At 42.0% G+C, this 18,099-nt stretch overlaps 1 protein-coding gene across 2 annotated transcripts in view; it reads left to right on the forward strand.

The window, feature by feature from the left end:
- The window catches only part of INO80 (INO80 complex ATPase subunit), a 392,097-nt gene that overhangs the window by 242,157 nt on the left and 131,841 nt on the right, over window positions 1-18,099 (forward strand). For both annotated transcript variants that reach the window (XM_077464921.1, XM_077464922.1), the window contains exon 18: window positions 97-214. In XM_077464921.1, the coding sequence (XP_077321047.1) occupies window positions 97-214 (118 nt within the window). The remainder of the gene's footprint in view (window positions 1-96; window positions 215-18,099) is intronic.

The following is an 18,099-nucleotide window of genomic DNA, read 5'->3' on the forward strand; positions in this document are numbered from 1 at the left end:
GCTGAAATTTTCCTTAATAGCAATAGTATTAATGTTTTAACTGATGCTTTAAAGAAAATCCCTGAACATTGGTAAACTTGTATTATTTTTTTCTAGCTATGGGCACTGCTGCACTTTATCATGCCTACACTGTTTGACTCCCATGACGAATTCAATGAGTGGTTCTCTAAGGATATTGAAAGCCATGCCGAGAACAAGTCTGCCATTGATGAGAGTAAGTGTTTGTTTCCTTTAAAACTCTCATTTATAAAATGTGTAAAGGCTTATTATTTGGGCATTGTTAGCAGTAGTGCAAAGAGCAGTAACCCATAACCGCTAAATAGAAATCATAAAGGGAATTCAGATTGACTGTTATGGGTTATTGCACTGTACACATTTCCCCTGCTCTTTGTACTGACATAGTAAATTAAAGTCAAACGTATACTTTTTTTACATTAGTAAATTGGCATAATAAATGGACCTCCCCTACACACTAATGGTGGCAATAGTTACATAGTTTGGTTGAAAAAAGACAAAAGTCCACCTAGTTTAACCAACAGCAAAAAATCAAAACCCGAAAAACCTTTACATACACAATCCTTTACTCACAGTTGATCCAGAGGAAGGCAAAAAACCCTAACAAAAAATTATCCATAAATAATTGGAATTCCGTGCTTAGGTGTAGGGTTGGCTGCTGCCTCCCCAAAGAAACTCCACAAATGAAGTCAGGTGTTTAAAATAAATAAAAAATAAATAAAAAAAACCTGGATGCCTTCCTAAATGCAGAAAATATAACTGTATCTTAACATTTAGGAAGGCATACATCTTTTTTTCTTTGTTTAAAAAAATAATAATCCCGTTAACCCCCCTAGCGGTAATCCCGAGTCTGGCTCGGGTTAGGAATTTACTGATAGGAGTGGTAACCCCGAGCCAGACTCGGGATGGTTTTGCTCGATGCCGGGGAGGACGCAGTGAGACTTACTTACCTTGTCCCCTGGATCCAGCGATGTCCCCCATGCTGTGTGATCGAGCTGTCATCCGCTCGATTCACAGTGCCAAATGCCGCCGAGCTCCGTTCCCTGCGAAGTTACGGCACACGGGAGCTAAGAACGGCGGCAAATTCAAAAAAGTAAAAGTACACAAAACACACACAGCACTGTAATCTTACAGATTACAGTGCTGTATTAAAAAATACACACCCCCTTTGTCCCTAGTGATCTGTGCAATGCCCTGCATGCACTTTTATATTATAAATGCTGTTTTCTTCTGCCTGGAATTTGGAGATTGTCCATAGCAACCAAAAAGTATCAATTTTTCAGTGTTTTAGGATTTTATTACATTATTGAATAATTTTTATTATTCTTTATTATATTATAAACTTTATCATACCCGGGATGTCTGCTAGACTCTGGTTTGAACAGATTTAAGAGCGTTATTCCTAAGAATTACAGGACTACAAAATAAAAGCCAGATTTCCATGCAAAATAATTGTACCGCTTTCAGCACCTAAATCCAGACTGAATCATACCGCCAGGGAGGTTAATCGCCTAATCTTGAGAGAATAACTTAAATTCAGATACCCTTTTCCTGAGCTCCTCCATGCCTCTTATCAGTTTGGTTGCTCTTCTCTGCCCATTCTCTAGTTCTATATCCATTTTGTGAACTGGTGCCATAAAAGGAACTGAATATTTCAGATGAGGTCTTACTAATGCTTTGTACAATTGTAAAATTATGTCTTTCCCCCTGGAGTCCATACCTCTTTTATTACAAGAAATGATTCTGCTAGCTTTATAAACTGCTGTTTGGTATTGCATGCTATTATTAAGTCTATGATCTACCAGAACACCCAAATCCTTCTCAACCATTGACTCTTCCAGCTGTTCTCTTTCTAGAATGTATGATGCATGCATGTTTTTAGCCCCCCAAGTGTGTAACTTTACATTTATCAACATTAAACCTCATTTGCAACATAGTTGACCAATTAAATAGTTCACTGAGTTTAGCTTGTAAGTTGGAGACATCCTGTAAGGATGTTTTTCCACTACATCATACATGGTGTCATTTGCAAAAACAAAAATGGCACTTTTAATCCCAATTTCTATATAATTTATAGGTTAAAAACTAAAAACCCTTCCAAGATATTATATTTGACACTTCCCACAAGTTGTGGTACTGTGTGCCAGTCTATGTTTTTTTTTTTTACAGCTATCCAGAGTTCTGTGGAGGAACAAGCACACAGGAAGTACTATCCTGTGCTCTATGGGTTCCAGCATGTAATGCCTCTTAGCTTTTTAAAATCATAAAATACATTGGTGTGCTGAAGAGGCCATATATTTACATATGGGTGTTTATTAAAATGTGTTTAAATCCTAGCAATGATATCAGACCCTTCCTGAGTTCTCTCTGTGGACTGCAGACTAAACATCATGTTATAGAGATGATGATGGGGGGGGGGGGGCGGGTGTTCTGTAGTCTCATGCCCCTTCCTGTCCTAGGGTGACAATGCCGCTCCTCCATAAATACAATGCAGTGAGTGAGAACTGTCACCCTAGGACCGGATTAAAGATTATCATAAACCAAAAAAGATGGAAATAAAAAAGAATGGGCTGGTAGTTCACTTATCCACAACTCTTCTTAAGGAGGACCTAGCAAGCATCTTCTTAATTCATGCAGAAGTGAAGCCTGGACACCCTTGCTTCTTCCAGGAGCATGGTACACATGAAATTTCTGTTCAATGTCACAGCTTTTCATGACAGGTATTTTCTCAACATATGTGCTAATAGTGCTACATTACAGCTCTGAAAAGGTATTTTTTTCCTTTATTGTTTGATTTATATTTTATACTATTCCTCCATATTTTGATAGCACTTTGTGGGAGAGATTTCACATTATTTTTTGAAAACCTATTTATTAATGAAAAGGATAAATTACAGTGACTCTTTATTGTGGCAAAATCAGGGTGAATTTGAACATAACTAATACATTGGGTAGAACTGAGGATCCGCTGTAGAAAGCATATTTGAATAAAAATGATTGAAATCATATATCCAGATTTATGACCCATCAAACCAGATTAAAAATAAACCCATTTTGTATATATTTTTCTTTATGTTCTTGGCCAATTAGCTAAATGTGAAATATATAATAATTGACCTCCTGGCAAAAGGACCAGGTTTCTGAAGGCTCAGGCAACAGCTATTGCTCTGACGTGGATCTGAATATCAGAGTGGTCTGATTGCATATACTGCAGTAAGACTCGCAGAACCTTAGTAAAACCTGGGGAGCTGTACCTTGATCCCACACTATAAGACAGCCTTTAATATTGCTTCAGGCACTGGATCCTACTTGGGTGCACACCTCGACACTTGATGCAACGTGTGTGGGTAGCTGCAGGGTGCTATACAGATTCACGGCCATGGCCCATCCCTATGGAACCCAGTCCCTGAATACCCCTCTGGGGGTATGCCCACCATGACGGGCAAAGACTGGACCCCCATATAGGGACCAGCGACATGGACCGGTAAGATAGGGTCACCCTGTATATTGGACTGTTACTGTAGCCCCATAGCAAGTGTGAATATCTCTATAACTTGCTATTCACTGATTAGGTATATTATGAATAGGATTTTGTTAATATGTTCAAACTTTCAGGAAACCATGAATGTGTGAAACTATTCACTTGTACAGTAATACATTTTCAAACATGACACCAAAATTTCACCATTCAGAGCTTAGTCTCAGGTGGATGACTAAAAATGGTACATCATTCCACAGGTCACACAGTTTACCACCACTAGCTAGAGCATTTAGAAGGTACCCAGGTGCTTCCTACTGCCCTTTTGCCACATGACTTTGCTACAGGATGATTGACACCAGGGTTGATGTGTACACCTTCAAAGATGTGATCACTCCATTTCCCTCTCTAATCTGAGTACCCCACAGGGGAATACCCTCACTGAAGGCAGGAGTGAAAACCAGGCACATGGGAAATGCCGCAGAACCTCAGACAAACATTTGCTCTGTCAAGGCCTGCAAATACCCTCAAATCGTTCAGAGTGGTGACGCTTCTCTTGCACTGGAGCAGGACCCTACTAGCTCTATTTCAGGCACGCAACAAGTGGCCTAACCATACTATATTCATGATATTAAATATTAGCATAGAAAGACCTATTAACAATAAAAAAAACTGTCTTTTAAAAAGGCCAAAGGTTACCATTGTTTTTTTCCCACAAATAGAGCTTTCATTTGGTGGTATTTGATCACCTCTTTGGTTTAAATTTTTTGTGCTATAAATGAAAAAAGACCCACAATTTTTTCAAAAAAAGCAATTTTTTACTTTTTGCTTTAATAAATATCCCCAAAAACTACTAAAAAACGAATTTCTTCCTCGGTTTAAGCAATAAGCGTATATTGATATGCGCAAAAGTTATAGCTTCTACGAAGTAGGGGATAGATTTTAGGTATTTTTATTACTATTTTTCTTTTTTACTAGTAATGACAGCGATCTGCTATTTTTATTGGGACTACGACATTGCGGCGGACAGATCAGATACTTTTGACACTATTTTGGCATCATTGACTTTTGATTACTGTATAAATGTCACTGGCAGGGAAGGGGTTAACACCAGGGGGCGATTAACCACTTAAGGACCGCCGCATGTAAATATACGTCGGCAGAATGGCACGGACGGGCACAATCACGTACCCGTACGTGCCTGCCTTCCAGCGGGTGGGGGTCCGATCAGACCCCCTCCCGCTGGCTGCGGCAGTCCATTTCGCTTCGGGAGCGATCCGGGATGAGGGGATGGCCGTTGGTTTCTGGCCATCCCCTCTCGATCGCTCCTGGCGAATGAGAAGCTTCCCCTGCCTGTGTAGTGTAAACACAGGCAGGAGGAAGTGATGTCACTCTCCTCGGGGCGGTCTTTTTGACCGGACTGCGAGGAGAGAAGACATAGTAAGTGTACACCAACACTACACTGACCTGTAGGTACACATAGGCACACTGTCACCCCCCCCCCCCCAGTCACAGTGTCACTGATTGCAGTGATCATTTAGTGTAAAAACTGTCAGGGCAGTTAGTGTTGGGTCCAGGGTAGCCCCCTACCCCCCTTAATAAAAGTTTAACCCCCTGATTGCCCCTAGAGTTTACCCTTTCACCCCCTTTTTGCCAGTGTCACTAAGCAATCGTTTTTCTGATCACTGCATTAGTGTCACTGGTGCCGCTAGGTAGCTAGCTATTTTTTAGGTTCACCGCCCGGTTTTTATAGCATTAGGTACCCCCATATACTACCCAATAAATGTTTTAACCCACTGATTGCCCCTAGAGTTAACCCTTTCACCAGTGACACTTATACGGTGATCGTATAAGCGTATAAGTGTCACTGGTGACGCTGGTTAGTTATTTAGGTTCCCCATCAGGTTTTTATATAGCGTCGGGGACCCCCATATACTACCTAATAAAGGTTTTAACCCCCTGATTGCCCCCAGGTAACCCTTTCACCCCCTTTTGCCAGTGTCACTAAGCAATCGTTTTTCTGATCGCTGCATTAGTGTCACTGGTGCCGCTAGGTAGCTAGTTATTTTTTAGGTTCACCGCCAGGTTTTTATAGCATTAGGTACCCCCATATACTACCTAATAAAGATTTTAACCCCCTGATTGCCCCTAGAGTTAACCCTTTCACCAGCGATCACCGTATAAGTGTCACTGGTGATGCTGGTTAGCCAGTTAGTTATTTAGGTTCCCCGTCAGGTTTTTATATATAGCGTCAGGGACCCCCATATACTACCTAATAAAGGTTTTAACCCCCCTGATTGCCCCTAGTTAACTCTTTCACCAGTGATCACCGTATAAGTTTTACGGGTGGCGCTGGTTAGTTAGTTTTGCTTTTTATAGCAACAGGGCACCCACCATATATTACCCAATAAAGGTTTAACCCCCTGATCACCCGGCGGGTGATATCAATTAGGTTTTAAGATCAAATAGGGTCTGCGTCGCCCCAGGCAGCACTAGGTTAGTGCCAGTACCGCTAACACCCACGCGCAAAGCATACACCTCCCGTAGTGGTATAGTATCTGAACAGATCAATATCTGATCTGATCAGATCTATACTAGCGTCCCCAGCAGTTTAGGGTTCCAAAAAAACGCATTGTTAGTGGGATCAGCCCAGATAGCGTTTTGCCCCTCCGCCCAGCCCACCCAAGTGCAGTATCGATTGATCACTGTCACTTACAAAACACTAAACTTCATAACTGCAGCGTTTGCAGAGTCAGGCCTTATCCCTGCGATCGCTAACAGGTTTTTTTTTGGTAGCGTTTTATATTTAAATCCTGAAGGCAGTGCTTGGATTTCGGGGGCCCCTAAGTGGCTAGGTTCCCAAAAAGTCCCCCACATGTGGTATCCCCATACTCAGGAGAAGCAGCAGAATTTATTTTGGGGTGTAATTTCACATATGCCCATAGCATGTGTGAGCAATATATCATTTAGTGACAACTTTGTGCAAAAAAAAAAAAGTTTGTAATATTCCCGCAACTTGTGGCAAAGTATAAAATATTTTATGGACTCAACATGCCTCTCAGTAAATAGCTTGGGGTGTCTACTTTCCAAAATGGGGTCATTTTGGGGGGGGGGGGAGGGGGGGTTTGTGGCATTTTATGGCCTTCAAAACTGTGATAGGTAGTGAGGAGTGAAATAAAAAAGTTGCACCCTTAGAAATCCTGAAGGCAGTGGTTGGTTTTCAGGGTGCCGTACGCAGCTAGACTCCCAAAAAGTCCCACACATGTGGTATCCCCGAACTCAGGAGAAGCAGCAGAATATATTTTGGGGTGCAATTCCACATATAACTATGGCATCTGTGAGCAATATATCATGTAGTGACAACTTTTTGTAAACTTTTTTTTGTGTGTCATTATTCAATCACTTGGGACAAAAAAAAATAATTCAATGGGCTCAACATGCCCCTCAACAGTTTTCTTGGGGTGTCTACTTTCCAAAATGGGGGTTTGTACTGCCCTGCCATTTTAGCACCTCCAGAAATGAGATAGGCAGTTATAAATTAAAAGCTGTGTAAATTCCAGAAAATGTACTCTAGTTTGTAGATGCTATAACTTTTGTGCAAACCAATAAATATACGCTTATTGACATTTTTTTTACTAAAGACGTGGCTGAATACATTTTGGCCTAAATGTATGACTAAAATTGAGTTTATTCGATTTTTCTTATAACAAAAAGTAGAAAATATATATTTTTTCAAAGTTTTCTTTTTCCTTTTATATCCTAAAAATTTTTAATTGCAGAGGCAATCAAATACCATCAAAAGAAAGCTCTATTTGTGGGAAGAAAAGGACGCAAATTTCGTTTGGGTACAACATTGCATGACCGCGCAATTACCAGTTAAAGCAGTGCAGTGCGAAATTGTAAAAAGACCTCTGGTCCTTAGGCTGACAATTGGTCCGGGGCTTAAGTGGTTAAGGGGTTAAATGTGTTCCCTCAGTGTGTTTCTAACTCTGGGGGGATGGGACTGCCTCGTGGAGGAGACCGATTGCTGCTCTTAAGTACTAGGAGCTGATGATCTGTCTCTACTCCCCTGACAGAACGGAGATCTGTCTGTTTACATTGACAGATCCCCCGTCCTGTCCTTCCTAAGTAGCCATCGCGGCCACTGACCATGTACATGCTATGGCGATTCGCGTAGGAGTGCGGTCGGCAAGTGGTTAAATACAATCTTCTAAATTTTAAAGGCAAATGAGGGGTATAATAAACTAGGCAATATTGTTAGCAACACTAAATGCAATGTACCCTTGTGGCTAACAGAAGCCAGTGTTCAGAAAAGACTTGAAACACTTAAAGTGGTTGTAAACCCTCCCCCACAACTTTGTCCCATGTAAATCAGCATAAAAAACCCTAATGAACACTGCTTGTAGATATCTCCTTACTTGCTTAGTATTGTTGTAATCCTTGTTGTTCTGTAGAATGAAGTCACTAAGCATGCCCAGATCTCCCCTGATTTATGGCACACTCTCTATGTGCTTATCTATCTGTTATCAGATAGATAATAACAACACTGAAATCTGCTAATCACTCAGAGCTTCCTCCTACACACCATGTGACCTCACATACAGTCTGAACTTGGCCATTACTGCAGTCTTATCAGCTGAAGCTGAAAAGTCTGACAAAGGCAAACATTAGAAATTAGCACAAGTAAATACTATGAAATAAACAAGTAAGCTATGAACAGGGAAGCAGGGTTGCCATAGAAACGTTGGATTGAGAAGGAGGCTTGGTTAACAGTACAGGAAGTGCTCAATGTAAGGGCGGAAATACACTCCACTGTGGACTCAGAAACCAATACTTAAGATGGCCCTGCCTAACCCCTGGAAACAAGTTTTTTTTTAAAGTTTCTTTAAACAGTAAGTAATATGCGATTTGGGCTGGATTACAGTGGCTATAGTCTGATAATTACTTATTATAATGGACTAAATGAAAAGAAGCATCAGAGTGAGAGAGTTTACTTCCTCTTTAATATGAATAAATCACCAGGACCAGATGCTTACACCCAAGAGTCCTTAAAGAACTTAGCCAAGTTATAGCCAGACTGTTATTTCAAATTTTTAAGAAAAACTTACTGACTTGAATAGTACCAGTGGATTGGAGAAAAGCTAATGTGGTACCAATATTTTTTTAAAAAGGGCAGTGATACATACCTGGAAATTACAGATTAGTCCGCCTAACCTCAATAGTATGTGAACTATTGGAGGGGGCGATAAGGCAATATATTTAAGAATTTTCTTATGAAAATAGTATCAGTGGTAGAAACCAGCATGGATTTATGAAAGGTTGTTCTTGGCAGATCCAACTTTTAACATTCTATGAGGAGGTGAGTTGTAATTAGGATAGAGGAATACCTGCGGATGTGGTGTGTCTGGATTTCACCAAAGCATTTGATACAGTACCCCATAAATGCTTAATTTGCAAATTGAGGTCTGTTGCCATTGACAATAGTGTACAGTATGCACTTGAATAGAAAACTGGTTACAGGAGCGCTTCCAAAGGGTGACGATAAATATCGTATCCTCTGAATGGACTGAATTTGTAAGTGGGGTAGCCCAAGGCTGTATCCTGGAACCAATTCTCGTAACGTGTTCATAAATGATATTCAGTCTCGGTGTTTGCTGATGATACAAAGCTAAGCAGGGTAATAACTTCACAACAAGATGTAGCAACTTTACAGGGATGGGAAACTACATGGTAAATGAGGTTTAATATTAATAAATGTAAAGTAATGCACTTGGGGGCTAAAAATATGAATGCGTGTTACTCGCAAGGGGAGAGCCTCTGGAAAAATCGAATATAGAAAAGCATCTGTGGGTCAGCAAGGTTCAGCAATAGCATGCAATGCCAAGCTGCAGCAAACAAGGCTAGCAGACTATTAGCATGCATTAAAAAGGACATCTGTTAGACCCAATAATTGCACCTTTACCTGACTGTGCCACATGTATCCAGATAGTCTCCTCATTCTGCTATTTGGGCATACAAATTACAACTGATCCTATACAATATATCCAACTGAACCGGGTGCCTCTATTGCATAAATTCAGAATCAAGAGATATGGCATAATTAGACTGCTAGAATCAGCTTAGATACATTACAACTTGGTAAAGATCAGGGTGGCCTTGCTGTACCGCATTCTAGACACTATTACCATATATAGCATCCCGAATCCAGCATTTAGGGGACTGGGGATTAGCAACTTACTAGTGCCATGGGGAGCCCCTGGTCCTACTCTGACGTATTTGGAAGCAGGTTTCACCCATATTGACCATACCCTTCCATCGATAATTCTACTTAATACTCTATGGACTCATATTAGAAACCCTCCACATATGGGGATATTGTCCCTATAACCTGTATATGCAGTGGCATCGCTATGGTGGTGCGGGGACCACACCCAGGTGACACTCTCCAGAGGGGTGACACCAACAAGCAAGCAGGTGTAGTAAGTGCTATCGAGCCCCCCCCCCCCCCCCCCCAATAAGTAAAGTGGTGACAGCGGGCTGCTGCTCAGCTGAAGAGCACTTGCATTAGAGGTGCTTTGACGCAGGGAAGAGGCAGGCTGCTGCTGTCAGAATGTTTCCCCTGCTCGCCCTCCCCCTTTCTCCTGTCAGCAGCACAGGAGAAGTGAGCTTCCTCCCCACTTTTCTTCTCTCCCCATTTTCCACAGCAGAGGGCCAATCAGAAGAAACTAGGAGGTCACCACGAGACATGTAGTCCTGGAAGATTGGCGGCCTGATTGTTCTCCACAGGGAGCAGGCTACAGCCCCCAGCATGCACTCTGCTGGGGGAAGAGAGAGAGAGAACCAAGCTGAGGGAGTGAGTGCTACATTGTAGCAGCTACAAGAGACCGGAAAAAAAAAGGACCATACTGGGGGAAGCCAAAGAGAAAGCCACACTGCCCGGCACCACCAGAGAGAGCGTCACCCTGCCTAGAAACACCAGAGAGAGAGCCACACTGCCCAGCATCACTAGAGAGTGCGCCACACTCTCTGCCTAGCACCATCAGAGAGAGAGCCACATTGCCTAGCACCACCAGAGAGCCACACTACCCAGCAACACTAGAGAGAGAGACACACTGCCCAGCACCACCAGAGAGAGAGCCACGCTGCCCAGCACCACCAGAGAGTCACGCTGCCCAGCACCACCAGAGAGCAAGAGACTGAGCCACTGCTAGGGTACAGACGTGCTACGCTACTGACCAGAGTCACCCAGGGCAACCCAGAGTGAGTGAACGTCCAACCGGAGAGATCACTGGGTCTGATAGGAGGGCCTGTCAGCCATTTTCCATTACTGATCCTAGGGACTAAACCATTAGGAACTGCCTAACCTGCTATCCTTTAGCCCTAATACCGCCTGCAGGCCTTATTGACCACTGCAACGCGCACTAGCGAGCTCCAATGCTGGGCTGCCAGAATGGAATAGAATGGGTGGCACTATGTTTTACCGCACAAGGTAACATCAACCCTAGTGACGCCAGTGCCTCTATGGCATAATGCAACTTATAAGGAGCTGCAGGGGTTTCAGACATGGGAGAAGGCTGGTATTCTCTACCTATCACAATGATATAATGGTTAAGTGTTCAAGTTACATAGTTATATAGTAGATGAGGCTGAAAAAAGACAAGTCCATCAAGTCCAACCTATGTGTGTGATTAATGTCAGTATTACATCGTATATCCCTGTATGTTGCGGTTGTTCGGGTGCTTATCTAATAGTTTTTTTAAACTATCGATGCCCCCCGCTGAGACCACCACCTGTGGAAGGGAACTCCACATCCTTGCCACTCTTACAGTAAAGATCCCTCTACATAGTTTAAGGTTAAACCTCTTTTCTTCAAATTTTAATGAGTGGCTACGTGTCTTGTTAAACTCCCCTCTGCAAAAAAGTTTTATTCCTATTGTGGGGTCACCAGTATGGTATTTGTAAATTGAAATCATATCCCCTCTTCACCAGAGAGAATAAGTTCAGTGCTTCCAACCTTCCTTTCTTCATAACTAATGTCCTCCAGACCCTTTATTAGCTTTGTTGCCCTGCTTTGTACTCTCTTCATTTCCAGTACATCCTTCAGGAGGACTGGTGCCCAGACCCGGACAGCATACTCCAGGTGCGGCCAGACCAGATTCTTGTAGAGTGGGAGAATTATCGCTTTATCCCTGGAGTTAATTCCTTTTTTAATGCTTGACAATATTCTGTTTGCTTTGTTAGCAGCAGCTTGGCATTGCATGCCATTGCTGAGCCTATCATCTATTAGGACCCCTTGGTCCTTTTCCATCCTTGAGTCTCCCAGAGGTTCTCCCCCTAGTGTACAGATTGCATTCATATTTTTGCCACCCAAATGCATTATTTTAAATTTTTCTACATTAAACCTCATTTGCCATGTAGTTGCCCGCCCCATTAATTTGTTCAGATCTTCTTGCAAGGTTTCTGCATCCTGCGGAGAAGTTATTGCCCTGCTTAGCTTGGTATCGTCCACAAATACAAAGATTGAACTGTTTACCCCATCCTCCAGGTGTTTTATAAACATATTAAATAGGATTGGTCCCAGCACAGAACCCTGTGGGACCCCACTACCCACCCCTGACCATTCCGAGTATTCCCCATTTATCACCACCCTCTGAACTTGCCCTTGTAACCAGTTTTCAATCCATGTACTCACCCTATGGTCCTTGCCAATAGACTTTATTTTGTACAGTAAACATTTATGGGGAACTGTGTCAAAGGCTTTTGCAAAATCCAGATACACCACGTCTACAGGCCTTCCTTTACTTAGATGGCAACTCCCCTTCTCATAGAAGCTTAATAGGTTGGTTTGGCAAGAACGATTCTTCATGAATCCATGCTGATTACTGCTAATGATACCATTTTCATTACTAAAATTTTGTATATAGTCAGTTATAATCCCCTCAAGAGCTTGCATACGATGTTAGGCTAACTGGTCTGTAATTCCCAGGAATGTGTTTTGGGCCCTTTTTAAATATTGGTGCTACATTGGCTTTTCTCCAATCTGCTGGTACCATTCCAGTCAGTAGACTGTCAGTAAAAATTAGGAACAATGGTCTGGCAATTGCTTGACTGAGTTCCCTAAGTACCCTTGGGTGCAAGCCATCTGGTCCCGGTGATTTATTAATGTTACGTTTCCCAAGTCTAATTTTAATTCTGTCCTCTGTTAGCCATGAGGGTGCTTTCTTGATGTGTCAAAAGAACACTGCGGTTTTGATTTCTGAAGCCCCCCGATTCTCTCTTGAAGACTGAGGAGAATAATAAATTCAATACCTTCGCCATCTCAACATCCTTTGTAACCAGATGTCCTTCTTCATTCTTTATGGGGCCAATATGGTCTGTCCTCCTTTTTTTAATGTTTACATACTTAAAGAGTTTCTTGGGATTTTTGTCGCTCTCCTGTGCTATGTGTCTTTCGTGTTCTATCTTAGCCGCCCTAATTGCACCCTTACATTTCTTGTTGCATTCTTTATAACGTTTGAATGCATCAGATGATCCCTCAAACTTTTTTATTTTTTGAAGTCCTTCTCTTTTGCTTTTATATGCAGTTTCACATTGGCATTAAGCCATCCAGGACTTTTGTTCACTCTTTTAAATATATTACCCAATGGGTTGCACTGGCTAATGCCCTTATTTAACCTCCCTGGCGGTATGATTCAGTCTGGAATTAGGTGCTGAAAGCGGTACAATTATTTTGCACGGAAATCTGGCTTTTATATTGTAGTCCTGTAATTCTTAGGAATAACGCTCTTAAATCTGTTCAAACCAGAGTCTAGCAGACATCCCGGGTATGATAAAGTTTATAATATAATAAAGAATAATAAAAATTATTCAATAATGTAATAAAATCCTAAAACACTGAAAAATTGATACTTTTTGGTTGCTATGGACAATCTCCAAATTCCAGGCAGAAAAAAACAGTATTTATAATATAAAAGTGCATGCAGGGCATTGCACAGACCACTAGGGACAAAGGGGGTGTGTATTTTTTAATACAGCACTGTAATCTGTAAGATTACAGTGCTGTGTGTGTTTAGTGTGTTTTTACTTTTTTGAATTTACCGCCGTTCTCCGCTCCCGTGCGCCGTAACGTCACAGGGAACGGAGCTTGGCGGCATTCGGCACTGTGAATCGAGCGGAGGACAGCTCGATCACACAGCGCGGAGGACATCGCTGGATCCAGGGGACAAGGTGAGTAACGCTCCCTGTGTCCTCCCCTGCATAGAGCGAAGCCATCCCGAGTCTGGCTCGGGGTTACCGCTCCTGTCAGTATATTCCTACCCCGAGCCAGACTCGGGATTACCGCTAGGGGGGTTAATATGCTCTTAAAGCGAACCCATCTCTCCTTTCGTGTTCTTTGTTCCTAAGATTTTATCCCAATTTATATCTTCTCTCTAAATCTACAATCAGCGTTTGCTCCCCCCCCCCCCCCCCCGCATGCCTACAAGTAAGGCATGCACTACAAGCTCAGGCTGGCACAGCTACATTAACATCTGTAGACCATACACTAATGCACAGGGTTTTGTTAGAAAAAGATAAAAAAGGGATTATCTCCATTGGTTACTCTACTGTAATTTATATTCTACACCAATCAAAATACATGGAATTTATGCCTGACCTCTACCCCATTGGTGACCGTTTCCACCTCGCAAAACCTCTCCCATCTCTACCTATTACACAGGGCGTATAGGATGCCAGTTCAACAATATAAATAGGGTAAGAGAAGTTCACCACTATGTCCAAAATGTGATAATTGGAGACTTTATACACATGATTCAGAGGTGCCCCGTTATTTCTACAATATCACAAGTATTTCAGTTACACCTTTCAAACGATCCCATTGTCTGTTTAATGGGCGCTTTAGAGGAAGAAACACTTGCACCACAAGGACATCTCAGCAAATAGCTTGGGGTGTCTACTTTCCAAAATAGGGTCAATTGGGGGGGGGGGGGGGGGGGGTTGTGCCATTTGGCCATTCCATGGCCTCCGAAACTGTGATAGGCAGTGAGGAGTGAAATCAAAATTTTACACCCTTAGAAAGCCTGAAGGCGGTGCTTGGTTTTTGGAGTCCAGTATGTGGCCAAGCTCCCAGAAAGTCTCACACGTGGTATCCCTGTACTCGAGAGAAGCAACAGAATGTATTTTAGGGTGTAATTTCACATATGCTGATGGCATGTTTGAGCAATATATCATTTAGTGACAACTTTGTGCAAAAAAAGTGTCATTTTCCCGTAACTTGTTAGATAGTTAGTAAGGTTGAATAAAGACACCAGTCCATCCAGTTCAACCTGAGTGAGTGTCTACAATTGTCCCTATCCCTGTACATTGCACTCTCACATTTGTCCCTACCCTCAAGGAGCCCACAATCCAAGGTCCCCATTCATATACTAGGGCCAATTTTTTGGACAGAAGCCAGTTAACCTACCTGCATGTCTTTGGAGTGTAGGAGGAAACCGGAGTACCCGGAGGAAACCCACGCAGGCACAGGGTGAACGTGCAAACTATATTTGCAAAAAAATTACTTCGAACCCCCAAACATTATATCTTTTTTTTAAAGCAAAGGCCCTACAGATTAAAATGGTGGGTGTTTCATTTTTTTCCCCACACAGTATTTGCGCAGCGATTTTTCAATCACATATTTTTTTGGAAAAACACACTTTTTTTCATTTTGATGCACTAAAACACACTATTGCCCAAATGTTTGATGAAATAAAAAAGATGATCTTAGGCCGAGTACATGGATACCAAACACGACCTGCTTGAAAATTGCGCACAAACGTGCATCAGTGACAAACTACATACATTTTTAAAAGCCTTTACAGGTTACCACTTTAGATTTACAGAGGAGGTCTACTACTAAAATTACTGTCCTACTGTCCTCGATCTGACCTTCACGGTGATACCTTGCATGCATAGTGCAATTGCTGTTTACATATGATGCCAGACCAACGCTTGCGTTCGCCTGGGTGCTTTTTTTTTTTAATCTTATTTTTAAACAGTTCCTTTTAATTTTTTATTTTTTTTATTGTTATCTCAGGGAATGTAAATATCCCCTATGATAGCAATAGGTAGTGACAGTTACTCTTTTTTTTTTTTTTTTTTAATTGGGCCCTATTAGACCCTAGATCTCTCCTCTGCCCTCAAAGCATCTGACCACACCAAGATCAGTGTGATAAAATGCTTTCCCAATGGCGCTGTTTACATCCGGCAAAATCTAAGTCATAAAATGGTCATAGCTTCCAGTTTCTTAGGCCATTAAGATGATTGGAGCCATTCTGGTCTCTGATCAGCTCTATGGTCAGCTGGTGGAACCACCGGCTGCATTTTCAGGTTCCCTGTTGGGACAGGAGAGCCAGAGAAAACCATGGAAGACGGTGGGAGTGGGGGTTAGGGGGTCATTCCCTCCCACTGCTTGTAAAAGCAGTCTAGAGGCTAATTAGCCACTAGGATTGCTTTTACATGAAAGCTGACCGCTGGCTGAAAAGAATGATACCAAGATGATACCTAAACCCACAGGCATCGTTCTGGTATAACCACTCAAAGTCCAGCAACATACCAGTATGTTGCTGGTCCTTGTTGGGCATATATTGTAATCTTTTTTTTTTCATGTAGCCTATGGGCTGAACGAAAAGATTGATCGGTGGGTATGCCCACCTTTAGAATACCTCCCTTCATCCACCTACTTCTAGTGATGGGTATACATGCACCATTTATATATGCCAAAGCATGGGGGCATCCGCCCTAAAGGGTAGGAGCAAATCGCTCATCCACCCCCTGCTTCGGCATATATACTCTGTTTTCTAACTGTGGTGGTGAAATCACCTCCTACAGCACTGGAGTCACAGCTTTATGTATCGTGGGAGCAAATGTGGTCGCTGTCAAGATAAATAAATCCGCACTGCAACTGAATGGCGTACCTCCTAAGCAAATGATGGTTAACAATAAAACAAAGTAACATTACAGTATAACAGTAAAGCCCCATACACACTATCAGATTTTCTGCTGATTTTTTCCTTCAGATTTACCAAAACCATATAATATGAGGTCAAACCTTAGGAGTTTCAATTTGTATGCAATCAGACAGGCCCTTCCACAACATGGTTTTGGTAAACCTGAAGGAAAAAAAAGAGCAGAAAATCTTATAGTGTGTATTGGGCTTAAGACTTACCATATCTGCAAAGCAAATACAAAAAAAATAGTAAAAAATAAAACATTTTTTAACGCAATTTGTGCCTAAAATATATATATTCTGAAGCATGGGGGCATCCTCTCGCAAAAGTTGGGATCAAATTGCTTGTCCACCCCTACTGTCCCCCATGCTTCGGAATATATGCTCTTTTTTTTTTTTAACTGTGATAATGAAATCACCTCCTAAAGCGCTGGAGTCATGGTTTTATCGATCGTGGGAGCAAGCGCTGTTGCTGTCAAGATAAATAAATCCGTGCTGCAGCTGAATGGCATACCTGAAAACAAAGAAATGGTTAACAATAAACAGTAAAGTATAAAAAAAATGACATACCTGAAAAGAAAACATGATAAAACATAATAACAATGAAACATTGCAGAATAGAATACAGTAAAAAAGAGCAAAACAATAGAGAGAGAGAGAGAACAATAAAACGACAACTATTTTTATTTTATTTTTTACTTTTTTTTTGTAAATGTAACAGTTCCAGCAGTTTGGGTCTCTAAAAATGCAATGGCATCTTGGGAGACCCTGTGAAAGTGTGCCTAGTCTGTGCAATGCTGTACCCTATGTTAAAACTTAACTAATATATGGTAACGCTCAAAACATTCACAAATGCAAAGACCAGGATTGTCACACCTATATCCGCGCTTTTTACAGACACCACATTTTCTTTGGGGGGCTCGTTGGGTAGGGGTACTTGGGAGGACATAAGGAAAATGCCTGTCGTGCAGCCGCCTTACTGCATTTGATTCGGGATGGTGAGGTGGAGCACCGTCTGGAAACAGAAGGGCTCTGACGATCTCTTCCTGGAATTTAAAGAAGGATCTAGGCCGTCCTGAAGCTCTGTGTAGCACATGAGTGTTCAGCAAAGCCAATTGAAATAAATAAACAGACACTCTTTTGTACCAATGTCTGGCCTTATGGGCAACCATGTACAGTGCCAACAACTGGTCGTTGAGGTCCACCCCTCCCGTATTTTGGTTATATCCGTGGACACAGAGGAGTTTCTCCACAACACCAGTCAATCATGTCTGCATGAAGGGAGGTAAGAACGAAAAATTCTTATTATCCTTCCACTTCATAGCGAGCAAGTTATTACACTTCATGCATGCTCTCTCCCCCAGCCTAAGATGGGAATCTTCAAGCCGCTGGAGAAAGCCCTGGCAATTAGATTGCACGGTGCCACATGCTCCAATCTGTTGATCAAACAAGTGACTAAAAAGTGGCACGCTCGTGTAATAATTGTCCACATACAAGTGGTACCTCTTTGCGAATTAGGGTGACACCAATCTTGCCAGCGCTTCCTATGTAGTCAGGGCAGTTTGTCAGCTCTACTTGATTATCTTTTCCCTTGTAAACCATAAAACCACTTGTATAGCCT

Source organism: Lithobates pipiens, unplaced genomic scaffold (genome assembly GCF_037356315.1).
Source record: "Lithobates pipiens isolate NorthernLeopardFrog02 unplaced genomic scaffold, aLitPip1_a1.2 Scaffold_30, whole genome shotgun sequence".
Taxonomy (NCBI): domain Eukaryota; kingdom Metazoa; phylum Chordata; class Amphibia; order Anura; family Ranidae; genus Lithobates; species Lithobates pipiens.